General features: G+C 43.9%; 1 protein-coding gene across 9 annotated transcripts in view; it reads left to right on the forward strand.

The window, feature by feature from the left end:
- The window catches only part of LOC105471305 (ATPase H+ transporting V0 subunit a4), a 91,868-nt gene that overhangs the window by 27,407 nt on the left and 50,442 nt on the right, over window positions 1–14,019 (forward strand). For 8 of the 9 annotated variants that reach the window (XM_071094403.1, XM_071094406.1, XM_071094405.1 and 5 more), the window contains exons 3-7: window positions 1,398–1,476; window positions 1,772–1,866; window positions 8,164–8,289; window positions 8,755–8,849; window positions 11,326–11,452. In XM_071094403.1, the coding sequence (XP_070950504.1) occupies window positions 1,398–1,476; window positions 1,772–1,866; window positions 8,164–8,289; window positions 8,755–8,849; window positions 11,326–11,452 (522 nt within the window). Of the gene's footprint in view, window positions 1–1,397; window positions 1,477–1,771; window positions 1,867–8,163; window positions 8,290–8,754; window positions 8,850–11,149; window positions 11,155–11,325; window positions 11,453–14,019 lie in introns of those variants that run through there. The other variant, XM_071094410.1, reaches the window with a different exon arrangement.

The raw sequence follows: 14,019 nt of genomic DNA on the forward strand, positions 1-14,019 counted from the left end.
GTGATATTCTACAGTTAGACCGTCTTGAGTATGACAATGGGGTATCATTTCCCAGGGGCAGTTTAGACCCTCATCAAACTCTTAGTCTAATTTAGAAAACCAGCCCTCCTTTACTTCTTCACTAAGGTCAGGGTCAGAGCTAAGCTCCTGCGGGGAAGGATCACATCGTGTTCTTCACATCCCTAGTTCTTCACAGAGGACCTCATATGAGGCAGGTCCTCAATAACATTTATTGAGCTGAGCTGACAGTAGAAGTTTTATTGATGACTGTGATATGTTACATGGAGCTGTGCAGTCTTCAAGGTCTGGTCGTTTTTATGGCCGCATTGAGGATTTTGAGGCTCATTTGGATAGCCAAGGCAGAGAAATAAGATAAACTTAGATGAGGGTGGACTTCCTTCCTTCTTTCTTTTCTTTTCCTTTCTTTTTTCTTTACCTTTCTTTTCTTTTTTGAGGCAGATATATTATTTGAAAATACTTTCTCCCATGCTGTGGGTTTTTCCACTTTCTATTAAGAAAATGAAAGGACGCTATTAAGTATCCTTTGATGCACAAAAGCTTTAAATTTTGATTAAGTCAATTTTTTTTTTTTTTTTTTTTTGAGACAGGGTCTCGCTGTGTAACCCAGGCTGGAGTGCTGTGGCACAATCGTGGCTCACTGTAGCCTTGACCTCCCAGGCTCAAGCCATCCTTCTACCTCAGCCCCCTGAGTAGCTGGGACTATAAGTGCACGCCACCATGTTTGGTTAATTTTGTAATTTTTTGTAGAGACAAAGTCTCAAGTGATCCACCAGCCTCGACCTCCCAAAGTGTTGGGATTACAGGCCTGAGCCACTGCACCTGGCCAGGACTTTGTTTCTTTTAGAAACGGGAGGGTAAAAGTTGAAGCATTTGGGGGATTGAGTATAAGAACACCAAGGTATGTTTTGCCTGTAACTGGCTTGTCTTGTGCATGGAAGCATCTATTCCTAAGAGAATTCCAGCAACATTCTCTAGTACTAAAAAGATAAAATAACCAAAAGGGGGCTTGGCACAGTGGCTCACGCCTGTAACCCCAGCACTTTGGGAGGCTGAGGTGGGCAGATCACCTTAGGTCAGAAGCTCAAGACCAGCCTGGCCAACATGGTGAAACCCCATCAATTTTGTACTACAAATACAAAAATTAGTAGTCGGTCATGGTAATGGGTACCTGTAATCCCAGCTACTCGGGAGGCTGAGGCAGAAGAATTACTTGAACCCAGGAGGCGGAGGTTGCAGTGAGCTGAGACTGCACCATTGCCCTCCTTGTCACCTGGGTGACAAGATTGAAACTCAAAAAAAAAAAAAAAAAAAAAAACCCAAAAGGAATCTATTGGCAACTGTTGCTACTAATGTGTGTCTTGTGATTCCTCCCCCAGTTAAATATGAATGTGAACAGCTTTCAAAGGAAATTTGTGAATGAAGTCAGAAGGTGTGAATCACTGGAGAGAATCCTCCGTAAGCCAATTTTTTTTTTTTTGCTTACTGTTCAAATGTGAACTGGCAAGGGGGTCAATAGTTTGCAGGACTTAATTAACGAATGTGTCCCTGTTTGCAATAATTTTTGAGGTGGTCCCAGAGGCCCACCTGGAGGGAATGGGGGAGGTAGGGGTGGGATCCAGGTGCTGTGGCAGCTCCTAGGACGATTCAGGTAGCTGAGCTGAGTGAAAGGCACACGCCTTGCTTGACCTCATTTCTTAGTTACGAGAAAACACAATCACCTTGGGGTTTTGGGTGGGTTTTCATTCTTCAGGTTTTCTGGAAGACGAGATGCAAAATGAGATTGCAGTTCAGCTGCCTGAGAAAAGCCCACTGACCCCGCTCCCACGGGAAATGATTACCCTGGAGGTAGGTTCTCCATTTTGCTGGCCTCCCCAGGTAAGGACAGTAATGCAGCCTGTCTCCTTGAAGGCCCTGAGAGCCACTTGCAGGTCCCGTACCTGGTTGCTGAAGGCAGGGAGACAGGCTTGCATGGTCGTCCCCTTCTCCAGGTTACAGCCCCAGGAAAATCCCGGTGTGCAGTTTTTAGAGCCACACCTGCTGATCTGGAGACAGCTGTTTTCCTTTCTCAGCGTAGCCCTAGGGAAGCTCAGCCTACTTGGAGGAGTTGATTGCTCCTTTGATTCTTACAGGCAGCCAGTCTTGTCTGCGGGGTGCCACTGAATGGGCTGAGTGTGGATATAAGGGGATGTTTTCTAATTCTCTGTCTGGTGGGAAGCAGATGAGTTGGATCCACTCTAGATGGAGGCTGCTTCTCTGATTGGCTTCTGTAGGTAAACTGGCAGAAGACTGCAGTTTTCAAGCACATTTCAGCTGATGGGACTCTCCCTCTTTCCTTCTCTATTTCCTTCCCCTTCTGTCTTTTATAAAAAACACTGAATACTGGCTGGGTGCAGTAGCTCACCCCTGTAATACCACCACTTTGGGAGGCCGAGGCAGGCGGATCACGAGGTCAGGAGTTTGAGACCAGCCTGGCCAACATGGTGAAACCCTGTCTCTACTAAATATACAAAAATTAGCCGGGGGTGGTGGTACATGCCTGTAATCCCAGCTACTTGGGAGGTTGAGGCACGAGAATTGCTTGAATCCGGGATGCAGAGGTGGCAGTGAGCTGAGACTGTGCCACTGCACTCCAGCCTGGGCGGCAGAGCGAGACTCTATCTCAAAAACAAACAAACAAAAAACAAAAAAAACCCCACTGAGTATCTGCCACGTGCAAGGTACCTTTAAGAGAAATAAACATGACGCTGCCCTCCAAAGGCTTATAGAGCAGATGGTGGGGACAGGGATGAGGGGCAGGGCTGGGAGAGGAAGTAAGGAGGTAGGCAGAGCCAGACCATGGAGGACCCTGGGGAACTTAATTGAAAAAGCAGGTATTTCATCTTTGGTGGTGGAACGGCTCATCCGGGGCGTGGGCAGGTAGGCAAAGCTTCACCGAGCTGAGCCTTTTCTCTGGCTGGTTTTTATTTTTGTTTTTTAAGATAACTTCAAATTCTTGAAAATTTGAAAGCCATCAGTGGTATAAATCTTGACACTCACATATTAGATTGTCAAATATTCTAGAAAATATTTTGGACCTTATCATGTTTTTTTGAGATGGAGTCTTGCTCTGTTGCCTAGGCTGGAGTGCAGTGGTGTGATCTCGGCTCACTGCAACCTCTGCCTCCTGGGCTCAAGCGATTCTCCTGCCTTAGCCTCCCAAGTAGCTGGGATTACAGGCATGCGCCACCATACCCAGCTAATTTTTGTATTTTTAGTAGAGAGGGGGTTTCACCATGTTGTCCAGGCTGGTTTTGAACTCCTGACCTCAGGTGATCCACCCGCCTCGGCCTCCCAAAGTGCTGGGATTACAGGCGTGAGCCACCTCACCTGGCCTGTTTATTGATTTTTTTACTGTATTACAAATTAAAATGGAAAAGTATGTAAAATATTTATGTGTTAATTCACTTGAAAATAACAATAATGTCTCATTACATGCTAACATTTTTAAACTGAAAAATGAAATGTGTTTTTTTAAAAAAAAAAACACTTTCATGAGAAGGGTGGCTTTGTTTGTGAATTTTTGAAGTGCTTGGCTAATAGAAGACAGCTGGTTTCTCACACCTGCTTCTACTTTAAATCTGTTGGTGATGTGCTGTTTTTATTGAAGTAGAGAAAGATAATCCAGCCTTACACAGATAAGTAGTGGGAAAAAGGAGGAATATTTTAATAGCCTTTTCAAATAATTGTGGATATTCTTTTTTGATATTACACTGAAACGTGACAAGCATAGAGCCTGTCTTGATTTTGTTAAACAGGTAACATGTGCTGCTTTTGTTTTCAAACTGAGTTGGCTGTAGTACCTTAAAAAAGTAATTCATCCAACTGGGTTTAGTTTTGGCTGACTTCAACCATGCCAAGGCACACACATTTTCAAGTTTCACCATCTTAAGTTTAAAAGATTCAATTTTGACTGATATTAATAAGCTTTTCTGGGTGGGGAGAGCTTACATTTGAGTGGATAGCCCTTTTTATTTTGTTGTGAAATTTATTGTTTTGGGCTATATTGTTTATCTTTTATCTCTTTGGTAAGGGTGTCTCTTAGATGGATTTAAAAAATATATAGTGGCTCACACCTGTAATCCCAGCACTTTGGGAAGCCAAGGCGGGTGTATTGCTTGAGGTCAGGAGTTCGAGACCAGCCTGACTAACATCGTGAAACCCCATCTCTATTGAAAATACAAAAATATTAGCCAGGTGTGGTGGTGCATGCCTGTAATCCCAGCTACTCCAGAGGCTGAGGCAGGAGAATTGTTTGAACCCAGGAGGGGGAGGTTGCAGGGAACCGAGATCACACTTTTGTACTCCAGCCTGGGCAACAGAGCGAGACTGTGTCTCAAAAAAAAAAAAAAAAAAAGCATGATATTTTAAGGTGTTAAAGCTCTACATTCATAAATTTGTGGGAATAGATAAGGGGCAATCAGATGTGTGCACAAGTCTTTCCTTAGTGTTTTTCTTCTGAATGTTATTTGCTGTAAAAAGGAAATTAAAACAGCACCAGGGCTGGGCGATGCCTGTAATCCCAACACTTTGGGAGGCCAAGGCAGGAGAATTGCTTGAGCTCAGCAGTTTGAGACCAGTCTGCCCAACATAATGAGACTCTGTCTCCACAAGAAAATGAAAAAAATCAGCTGGGTGTGGTGGTGTGCACCCGTGGTCCCAGCTACGTGGGAGGCTGAGGCAAGAGAATGGCTACCAGAAGGTCGAGGCTGCAGTAAGCTGTGTTCACACCACTGTACCCTAGCCTGGGCAACAGAGTGAGACCCTCTCTCAAAAAAAACAAAAACAAAACCCACCAGCATAAAAGTAGGAGAGTAATATATTTTACCATTCATTGCTCACTGGGATTGATTTGTTGATTGATTGATTTGACTAATCCTGCAGTTAGCTGTGTTGCCCCAACATTCCTAGAGAGTCGAGTCCTTTGACAAGAGTACACCAATGGCTCTGGGCCCCTGCCTTGTCCAGTTTCTAAAGAGGCTTTTATAACAGTCCTAGAGGAAATACTAATTCGGGGGGGGAAGAAAAAAACCAGCATCCCAGCAGAAATTGCCCTGACTTTTCCTTGTTTTCAGGCTTTATTCTCATGCAGCTATACTTTTATATAATTATATATCCATTGTGTATGGTAATGGCAGCATTATTTTTATGGCATCATTAAGTGGATAGAGGAAATGATTGGGAAATGAAGATTTACTTTTCCCCCCAACTTTGTGTCATTATATTCAGTATTCAAAATTCAAGGTAATGGCTGTCTCCGAGAGGGGTGGGAATGGAGTGAAACTGAAGCTGGATGATGGGTGGATGAGATTCTCTCTGCTTCTCTGTGTTTGAAATTTTCCATAGTAATTCAATTTTATCTGATACTAAGCATTTCAGGGAGAGCTAACATTTACAGGATTATCATTTATTGTTTTAAAAAAATCTGTTTGTGCCAGGCGCAGTGACTCATGGCTGTAATCCCAGCACTTTGGGAGGCTGAGGTGGGTGGATCACTTGAGGTCAGGAGATTGAGACTAGCCTGGCCAATATGGTGAAACCCCTGTCTCTACTAAAAATACAAAAAAATTAGCCGGGCCTGGTGGCGCGCGCCTGTAATCCCAGCTACTTGGGAGGCTGAGGAAAGAGAATCGCTTGAACCCAAGAGGTGGAGGTTGCAGTGAGCCAAGATTGTGCCACTGCACTCCAGCCTGGGTGACAGAGTGAGACTTTGTCTTAAAAACAAAACCAAAAAACAAAAGCAACTCTGTTAACAGTGTCTTTTAGATGGATTGAAAACTAGCATGATAATCTCTTCTTTAATAGGTGACCTTAATCCATTTCCATTTATTGTGATTTCTGATTCACTGGCTTTTTTGATTATTATTTGTTTTGTTTTTTACTTCGCTTCCCTTTCCTGTCTTTCTGTAATACCTGCCAACCCTTCCCCACTACCCCTTCATGTGCAAGCTGTAGATGACAGTTATATTTAACACTTCAAGACACATATTCACTAAATTTTTCTCATAATATTTGCTACTGGTTCAATTATCACCCCTTTGTGGATATACGTCCTTCTAGAGTTTCACTCCTGTGTGTTTCAGTGTGAATTTGTTATTGCTTTTGTTAAACATTAAATTGAATTAGTAGGTTTTTTTTTGTTTGTTTGTTTGTTTGTTTGTTTGTTTTGAGACAGAGTCTCGCTCTGTTGCCCAGGCTGGAATGCAGTGGCGCCATCTTGGCTCACTGCAAGCTCCGCCTCTCGGGTTCACGCCATTCTCCTGCCTCAGCCTCCCAAGTAGCTGGGACTACAGGCGCCCGCCACCACGCCTGGCTAATTTTTTGTGTTTTTAGTAGAGATGGGGTTTCACTGTGTTAGTCAGGATGATCTCGATCTCCTGACCTCGTAATCTGCCCGCCTCAGCCTCCCAAAGTGTTGGGATTACAGGCGTGAGCCACCGCGCCTGGCTAAATTAGTAGAATTTTTATAAAACATGTAAGGTATAAAAAGTAAGGATCAGCACACACCATGTGTCTGTTGTCCTGTGTAAGATAACGGTACCCATAGGGACATTCATAAAAACCTGTGTGCCCCTCCTCACCCATCCTCCATCTCCTTTCCCCTCTTCCCTTCCAGATCATCATTATCCTCACTTTTGTATTTTTCTTTATTTCTTCATAGTTTTATTACGTATTTATTTTTCTAAATAACATATGATATAGCTTTACATGTTAAAAATTTTTATCTAAATGGAACTATATTGTTTATTCTGCAACTTGCTATTTCATCATTTCATATATATATTACATACATATACATATATACATACGTGTGTGTGTGTGTGTATATATATATATTTTTTTCTTTTTTTTTTTCTTTGAGACAGAGTCTAAAAAAAAGCTTCGTCACCCAGGTAGGAGTACAGTGCTACGATCTCTGCTTGCTATAACCTCCGCCTCCCGGGTTCACGCCATTCTTCTGCCTCAGCCTCCCGAGTAGCTGGGACTACAGGCATGTGCCACCATGCCCGGCTAATTTCTGTATTTTTAGTAGAAACAGGGTTCACCATGTTGGTCAGGCTGGTCTTGAACTTCTGACCTCAAGCAATTCACTTGCCTCAGCCTCCCAAAGCACTGGGATTACAGGCTGAGCCAACGTGCCTGACCCATCATTTTCTATTTAAAGACTCCACATTGTTTCATGTTTCTGAAGTTATTTTTATTGTTATTTATTTTTTTGAAATGGAGTCTTGCTCTGTCACCCAGGCCAGAGTGCAGTGGCATGATCTCGGCTCACCACAGCTTCTGCCTCCTGGGTTCAAGCAACTCTCCTGCCTCGGCCTCCTGAGTAGCTAGGATTACAGGCACGCGCCACCATCCCTGGCTAATTTTTCTATTTTTAGTAGAGATGGGGTTTCTCTCTCTCTTTTTTTTTTTTGGTGAGACCAAGTCTCGCTGTGTCACCCAGGCTGGAGTGCAGTGGCGTAATCTCGGCTCACTGCAACCTCCGCCTCCCGGGTTCACGCCATTCTCCTGCCTCAGCCTCCCGAGTAGCTGGGACCACAGGCGCCCGCCACCATGCCCGGCAAATTTTTTGTATTTTTAGTAGAGATGGGGTTTCACCATGTTAGCCAGGATGGTCTCGATCTCTTGACCTTGTGATCCGCCCACCTCGGGCTCCCAAAGTGCTGGGATTACAGACGTGAGCCACCGCACCTGGCAGAGATGGAGTTTCACCACGTTAACCAGGCTGGTCTTGAATGCTTGACCTCAAGTGATCTGCACATCTTGGCCTCCCAAAGTGCTGGGATTACAGGCGTGAGCCACTGCACCCAGCCTGGTCTAGTGTTTCAAATGAGAGGCAAGATTTGCTAAAATGTCTTGACTTCTCCATGAAGTGGCCATCCACTCCTCCAAGTACTTCCTAATCCTTTCATTTGGTGATGGAACTTTTAAGAGAGTGTGCACGTGTGTGTGTGTGTGTGTGTGTGTGTGTGTGTGTGTATTAGGGTCTACAATCATGTGCTGATTCCTTTGATTTTTTTTTAGTCATGTGTTGTGGGTAATGTATTTCAGGAGTGTCATAGCACTTTCTGTCGGCTTACCTTCTTTTTCCTTCCTGCATAGACTGTTCTAGAAAAACTGGAAGGAGAGTTACAGGAAGCCAACCAGAACCAGCAGGCCTTGAAAAAAAGCTTCCTAGAACTGACGGAACTGAAATATCTCCTGAAGAAAACCCAGGACTTCTTTGAGGTGGTCACGTGGGGATGATTTACTAAAGGGCCCATTCCTCAGAACCTCAAATTTCCATTTTGGAAACTGGCTGGCCTGGGATCTGAGTAAATCACTCTGTTTCTGTTCCATGGCTGGGCTATTGGTGAGGGCGGGGGAGTATTTTGGGTGGAATAATTGTAGTGCTGGTTGAATTGAAGGGAAAAATATTATGGTGCTAAGTAAAATGTATGTGCTGAAAATGGCTCAGGCAGAAAGAGAAGTCAGAACCAAGCACAGCAGTTGGTTTGAGAAGTTTTAGGGTTTTGGTAGGAAGAGACCAGGGAAGCTTTTTAATCTGGCCCGGAGCACTCTGCTTTCTGACTTCTGTTAACTTTTTGTGGAAAATTAAAGCTTCACTAAAACCAGAGAAAATCTTGAGGTGTGGGTGCCTTTTGAGTTTCCCTAAATATATTTAAATGAAAATCATAGTGCTTTGACTTTCAGACGGAAACCAATTTAGCTGATGATTTCTTTACTGAAGACACTTCTGGCCTCCTGGAGTTGAAAGCGGTGCCTGCACATATGACCGGAAAGTTGGGGTTAGTGTAACTCTTCTGTGTAGGTGGGTTCCTGGTCCTGGCGTGTGATTTCTGAGTGAGTGAATGAACAGGTGAACAAATAGCCACTGGGATGGTGACTGTTTCCCATGGATACAAAGCCTCTGCCGGGGAATAGACCCATGTGTAACTTACTAGGTTGGTGGAGTTGGAAGTGGTGTCAGCTTCTTGTTAGTGGCGACACTCACCTCCTTGAGCCTGAAGACTGCAATGTTTATATTGCTCCCCCATGGGAAGCTGTGGGGATCATTGTTCAGATGGGTTATCACAGCTCTTCCCTGGCGTTGGAACAAGGCTATGGGGACATGTGTTTTTCCTTTCTCTTTAGAGTACTATTTTGGGGGCTGGGCGTGCTGGTTCACACCTGTAATCCCAGCACTATGGGAGGCTGAGGTGGGTGGATCACTTGAGGTCAGGAGTTTGAAATCAGCCTGGCCAACATAGTGAAACCCCCCATCTCTACTAAAAATACAAAATTAGCTGGGCATGCTTGCACACGCCTGTAATACCAGTTACTGAGGAAGTTGAGGCAGGAGAATTGCTTGAACCCTGGAGGCAGAGGTTGCAGTGAGCCAAGATCGTGCCACTGCACTCCAGCCTCAGCAACAGAGCAAGACTCCAGCTCAAAAAAATAAAATATTACTTTGATAATAAAATGCATTTGGAGTTTGAATTTTTTTTTTTTTTTAATTTTTATTTTTTGAGATGGAGTCTCGCTCTGTTGCCCAGGCTGGAGTGCAGTGATGCGATCTCGGCTCACTGCAAGCTCTGCCTCCCAGGTTCACACCATTCTCCTGTCTCAGCCTCCTGAGTAGCTGGGACTACAAGCGCATGCCACCACACCTGGCTAATTTTTTTGTGTTTTTAGTAGAGACGGGGTTTCACCGTATTAGGCAGCATGGTCTCGATTTCCTGACCTTGTGATCCGCCCGCCTTGGCCTCCCAAAGTGCTGGGATTACAGGTGTGAGCCGCCGCGCCCGGCCTGAATTTTTATTTGTATTTTTTTTGACATGGGGTCTCGGTCTGTTGCCCAGACTGGAGTGCAAAGGTGCAATCATAGCTCACTGCAGCCTTGACCTCCCAGCCTCAAGTAATCTTCCTACCTCTGCCTTGCGAGTAGCTGGACCACAGGCATGTGCCATGATGCCAGGCTAACTTTAAAAAAATTTTTTAATAAAGACGAGACCTCGCTGTGTTGCCCGGGATACATTTTTAAATGTAATTAGAAATGGGGGCCAGATGTGGTGGCTCATGCCTGTAATCCCAACACTTTGGGAAGCTGAGGCAGGAGGATCACTTGAGGCCAGGAGTTTGAGACCAGCCTGGGCACTGTCTACAAAAAAGTTTTTTAATTAAAAAAAAAAAAAGAAATGGGATAGTTATGCAATCAAGTTATTTCCAAGAAGCAGTAATATGATGTGTTATAGCCATGAAAATAATGTGGCGATTCAAAGTGGTAGGATTTTGTTCAGTGCCTAAGTGAAATTGATGAATTTTAAAGCATTTCTGAAAGTTGTGAGTTTGGGATTTATGATTTTTTTATTCAATATGTATTTGAGGGCCTGATATTTGAGGCACCAGGCATTGAATTTGAAATGAAAATAAAAATATTTATTGGAAATATTTGATCAGAAGGTAGTACAGGATCAATGTACATTTAAAGTAATAAGCCAGTGAAAGTCACCGGTTAACATGAAAAGTTTAGGTCAGCAGTTATCTACATCCTTGGATAATGGAAAAAACAGATAAAAATAGACGTCAATATATGTTTCCCTCTTAGTATTAAAATATTTTTGGAAAAACACATAGAGACCACTGTTGAATATTTGCTACCATTAGCTACAATGCTATGATGAATGGTCTATCATATTCTTTTCTTTTTTTTTTTTTTTTTTGAGACTGAGTTTCACTCTTTTGCCCAGGCTGGAGTGCAATGGCATGATCTTGGCTCACTGCAGCCTCCGCCTCCCAGGTTCAAGTGATTTTCCTGTCTCAGCCTCCTGAGTAGCGGGGATCATAGGTGCGCGCCACCATGTGTGGCTAATTTTGTATTTTCAGGGGAGATGAGGTTTCACCATGTTGGCCAGGCTGTTCTCAAACTCCTGGCCTCAGGTGATCTGCCCACCTTGGCCTCCCAAAGTGCTGGGATTACAGGTATGAGCCTCTGCGCCCGGCCGGTCTATCATATTCTTAATTGCAGTTAGTGACGATATAGTATTGGAATGATTAAGAAAACTTCAAGATATCAAAAAACCAGGAGGTCAGAGGGACTAAGGGAAAGTTGGGGCTGGATGCGGGCTGGCCTTGGGACCCCTGTCGGTAGAGCTGTGTCTGGGTTCCTTCTGCTTATAGAGTGAATGGCCCTTCCTTTCATGGTGTGTCTTCATATCCTGCAGGGCCTTCTCTCTGCACCCCAATCCCTATGCCTCAGGAACGTCTTCCCTTCTGGCTGCCTAGGTTCATAGCTGGTGTGATCAACAGGGAGAGGATGGCTTCCTTTGAGCGGTTGCTGTGGCGAATTTGCCGAGGAAATGTGTACTTGAAGTTCAGTGAGATGGACGCCCCTCTGGAGGATCCTGTCACGGTGGGAACCTCAGGCTGCGATAACTTTCTCTGAGACTTCCCATAGCCCTCACCAGAAGCGCTTCATTCTCCCAAAACATGGGGGGTCTTTAGTTTGATGAGACTAATATCTGTTTCCTTTCTTTCTCCTTTTTTTCCTTCCCTTTTACTTTGTTCCTTTTTAAAAAATATATATTTGAAAGGTCAATTCAAGGGCTGATTCTTATCAATACCTCATAATTGGTTCATTCTTCCCAGAGACATAGCTATACTTTTCTCTAGAACTTAGTTATGCGAGTACTATCCTAGGCGGCAGCTGTGTCTTAAAGAACTGAGAACTGATTGAAGTCAGCTTCTCAAGCTTCAGTGTGCACGTGAGCATAGAGGTCACCTGGGGATCCTGTTAAAATGCAAATTCCAGACCAGGCATGGTGGCTCATGCCTGTAATCCCAGCGCTTTGGGAGGCCAAGGTGGGAGGATCGTTTGAGGTCAGTGGGTCGAGACCAGCCTGGGCAACATAGCAAGACAACAACTCTACAAAAAATAAAAAAAGTTACCCAGATGTGGTGGCACACGCCGGTAGTCCCAGCTACTTAGTAAGCTGAGGTGGGAGGACAGCTTGAACCCAGGAGGTCAAGGCTGCAGTGAGCTATGATCACGCCACTGCACTCCAGCCTGGGAAACAGAGTGAGACCCTGTCTCAAAAAAAAAAAGGCTGGACACGGTCGCTCATGCCTGTAATCCCAGCATTTTGGGATGCCAAGGTGGGCAGATCACCTGAGGTCAGGAGTTTAAGACCATCCTGGCCAACATGGTGAAACCCCATCTCTACTAAAAATATTAAAATTAGCCAGGCGCGGTGGTGCACACCTGTAGTCCCAGCTACTTGCGAGGCTGAGGCAGGAGAATCGCTGGTACCCCAGAGGTGGAGGTTGCAGTGAGCTAAGATTGCACCACTGTATTCCAGCCTGGGTGACAGAGCAAGACTCCCTCAAAAAAAAAAAAAAAAGATTCTGAGTCAGTGGGTCTGTGTGGAGCTTGAGACTCTGCAGTTCTTACAACTCCCACAGAATGCTGATTATATATTTGCCAATAGATCCCACACTTCAAACAACAAGGCTTTGAGGGGGCTCAGCCCTGAGTGCCATACAGTTGTTGCTGTGAATTCAGTCGGATATTGCTGTCTCACCTTCCAGTTCGTATTTAATCCACTTACTCTTTAATTCCAAGAAGCTAGGCTTATTTCTGAGCGTCTATCATCTTTTTCAGATTAGAAGCTAAAAAAATTAATTGTAATAAAAAAATTCATTTTGATGAAAAACAACTTTAAAATAAATGAAATTTAAAATAAGAAAGATTATGAAAAAAAATGAGAAACCCCGTCATCACTCTAATGTCTTCATTTGTATTTTGCCTCTTGTACTATTTTCTCTGTAGCCATAGACAGGTATAATTTTATATGATTATTGTATACACGGAAATAATTTTTTTCTCCTCTTTGTTTTGCCTAATGTGAGATCCCTCCCCATATGACTGTGCATCCCTTATAAAGATTTTTTTTTTTAATTTGACATTGAATCATCACTTTTTATAATCCTGTTTTGACATATAACAGTCATGGTGGGAGAGAAAGTAAAAGCATCTGGAAAAAGATGAGCGTGGACACCAAAGGTCACCAAAGGGAAGTCATGAGATTAGAGCAGATTCCTGATTCTGGTGGATCAGGAGAAAAGAAAACTTAAGAGACTCAGAAAAGGACCAGGGTAGACTCCACGGGTAGAGAAACCTTTTGGAAATAAAGTAACGCAGCAGCTCTGAAAATCCTAAAACACCGCCACCTGCTCCTGTAAGGAAATGCCAAAGACAGGATTCATTTTGATAGTGGTTTAAGGGATGCCTCATGTGTCCACTCAGTTGATGTGACATTACCTATCTGTTTTGGACACTTTATTTCTAATTTTTCTCCAGAATGTAGACACCATGATGAGCATCTTTATGCATGTGGATTTTTATTTGCTTTTGAATTACTTCCATAATAAACAAGTTCAAGGAAAATAGGATTGCTGGCTTAAAGGGTGTGGGGATTTTAATGACACCTGATGGGGCCTGACAAATGGCCTTTCAGTGACTTTTCTGATTCCAGTGCCTTGAATAGTGTGTGATGAGTCTGTTGGATTTGTCATAACTTTTCCAACAATAGGTTTTGTTTTTGTTTTGGGGGGTTTCTTTGAGACAGGGTCTCACTCTGTCATCCAGGCTGGAGTACAGTAGTATGATCATGACTCACTGCAGCCTCAACTTCCTAGGCTCAAACAACCCTCCCACCTCAGCCTCCCTGGTAGCTGGGACCGCAGGTGAGCACCACCATGCTCAGCTAATTCTTGTATTTTTTGTAGAGATGGGGTTTTACCATGTTGCCCAGGCTGGTCTTGAACCCCTGGGCTCAGGCAATCCACCCACCTTAGCCTCCCAAAGTGCTGGGATTACAGGTGTGAGCTATTGCACCCGGCCTGGGTTTTGTAATTTTACCTTTACCCTCTCAAACTAAATGAGAATGAAAGAATGCATTGTTTCGGCTCGTATTTCTT

Source organism: Macaca nemestrina, chromosome 4 (assembly GCF_043159975.1).
Source record: "Macaca nemestrina isolate mMacNem1 chromosome 4, mMacNem.hap1, whole genome shotgun sequence".
NCBI classification, from domain to species: Eukaryota; Metazoa; Chordata; class Mammalia; order Primates; family Cercopithecidae; genus Macaca; species Macaca nemestrina.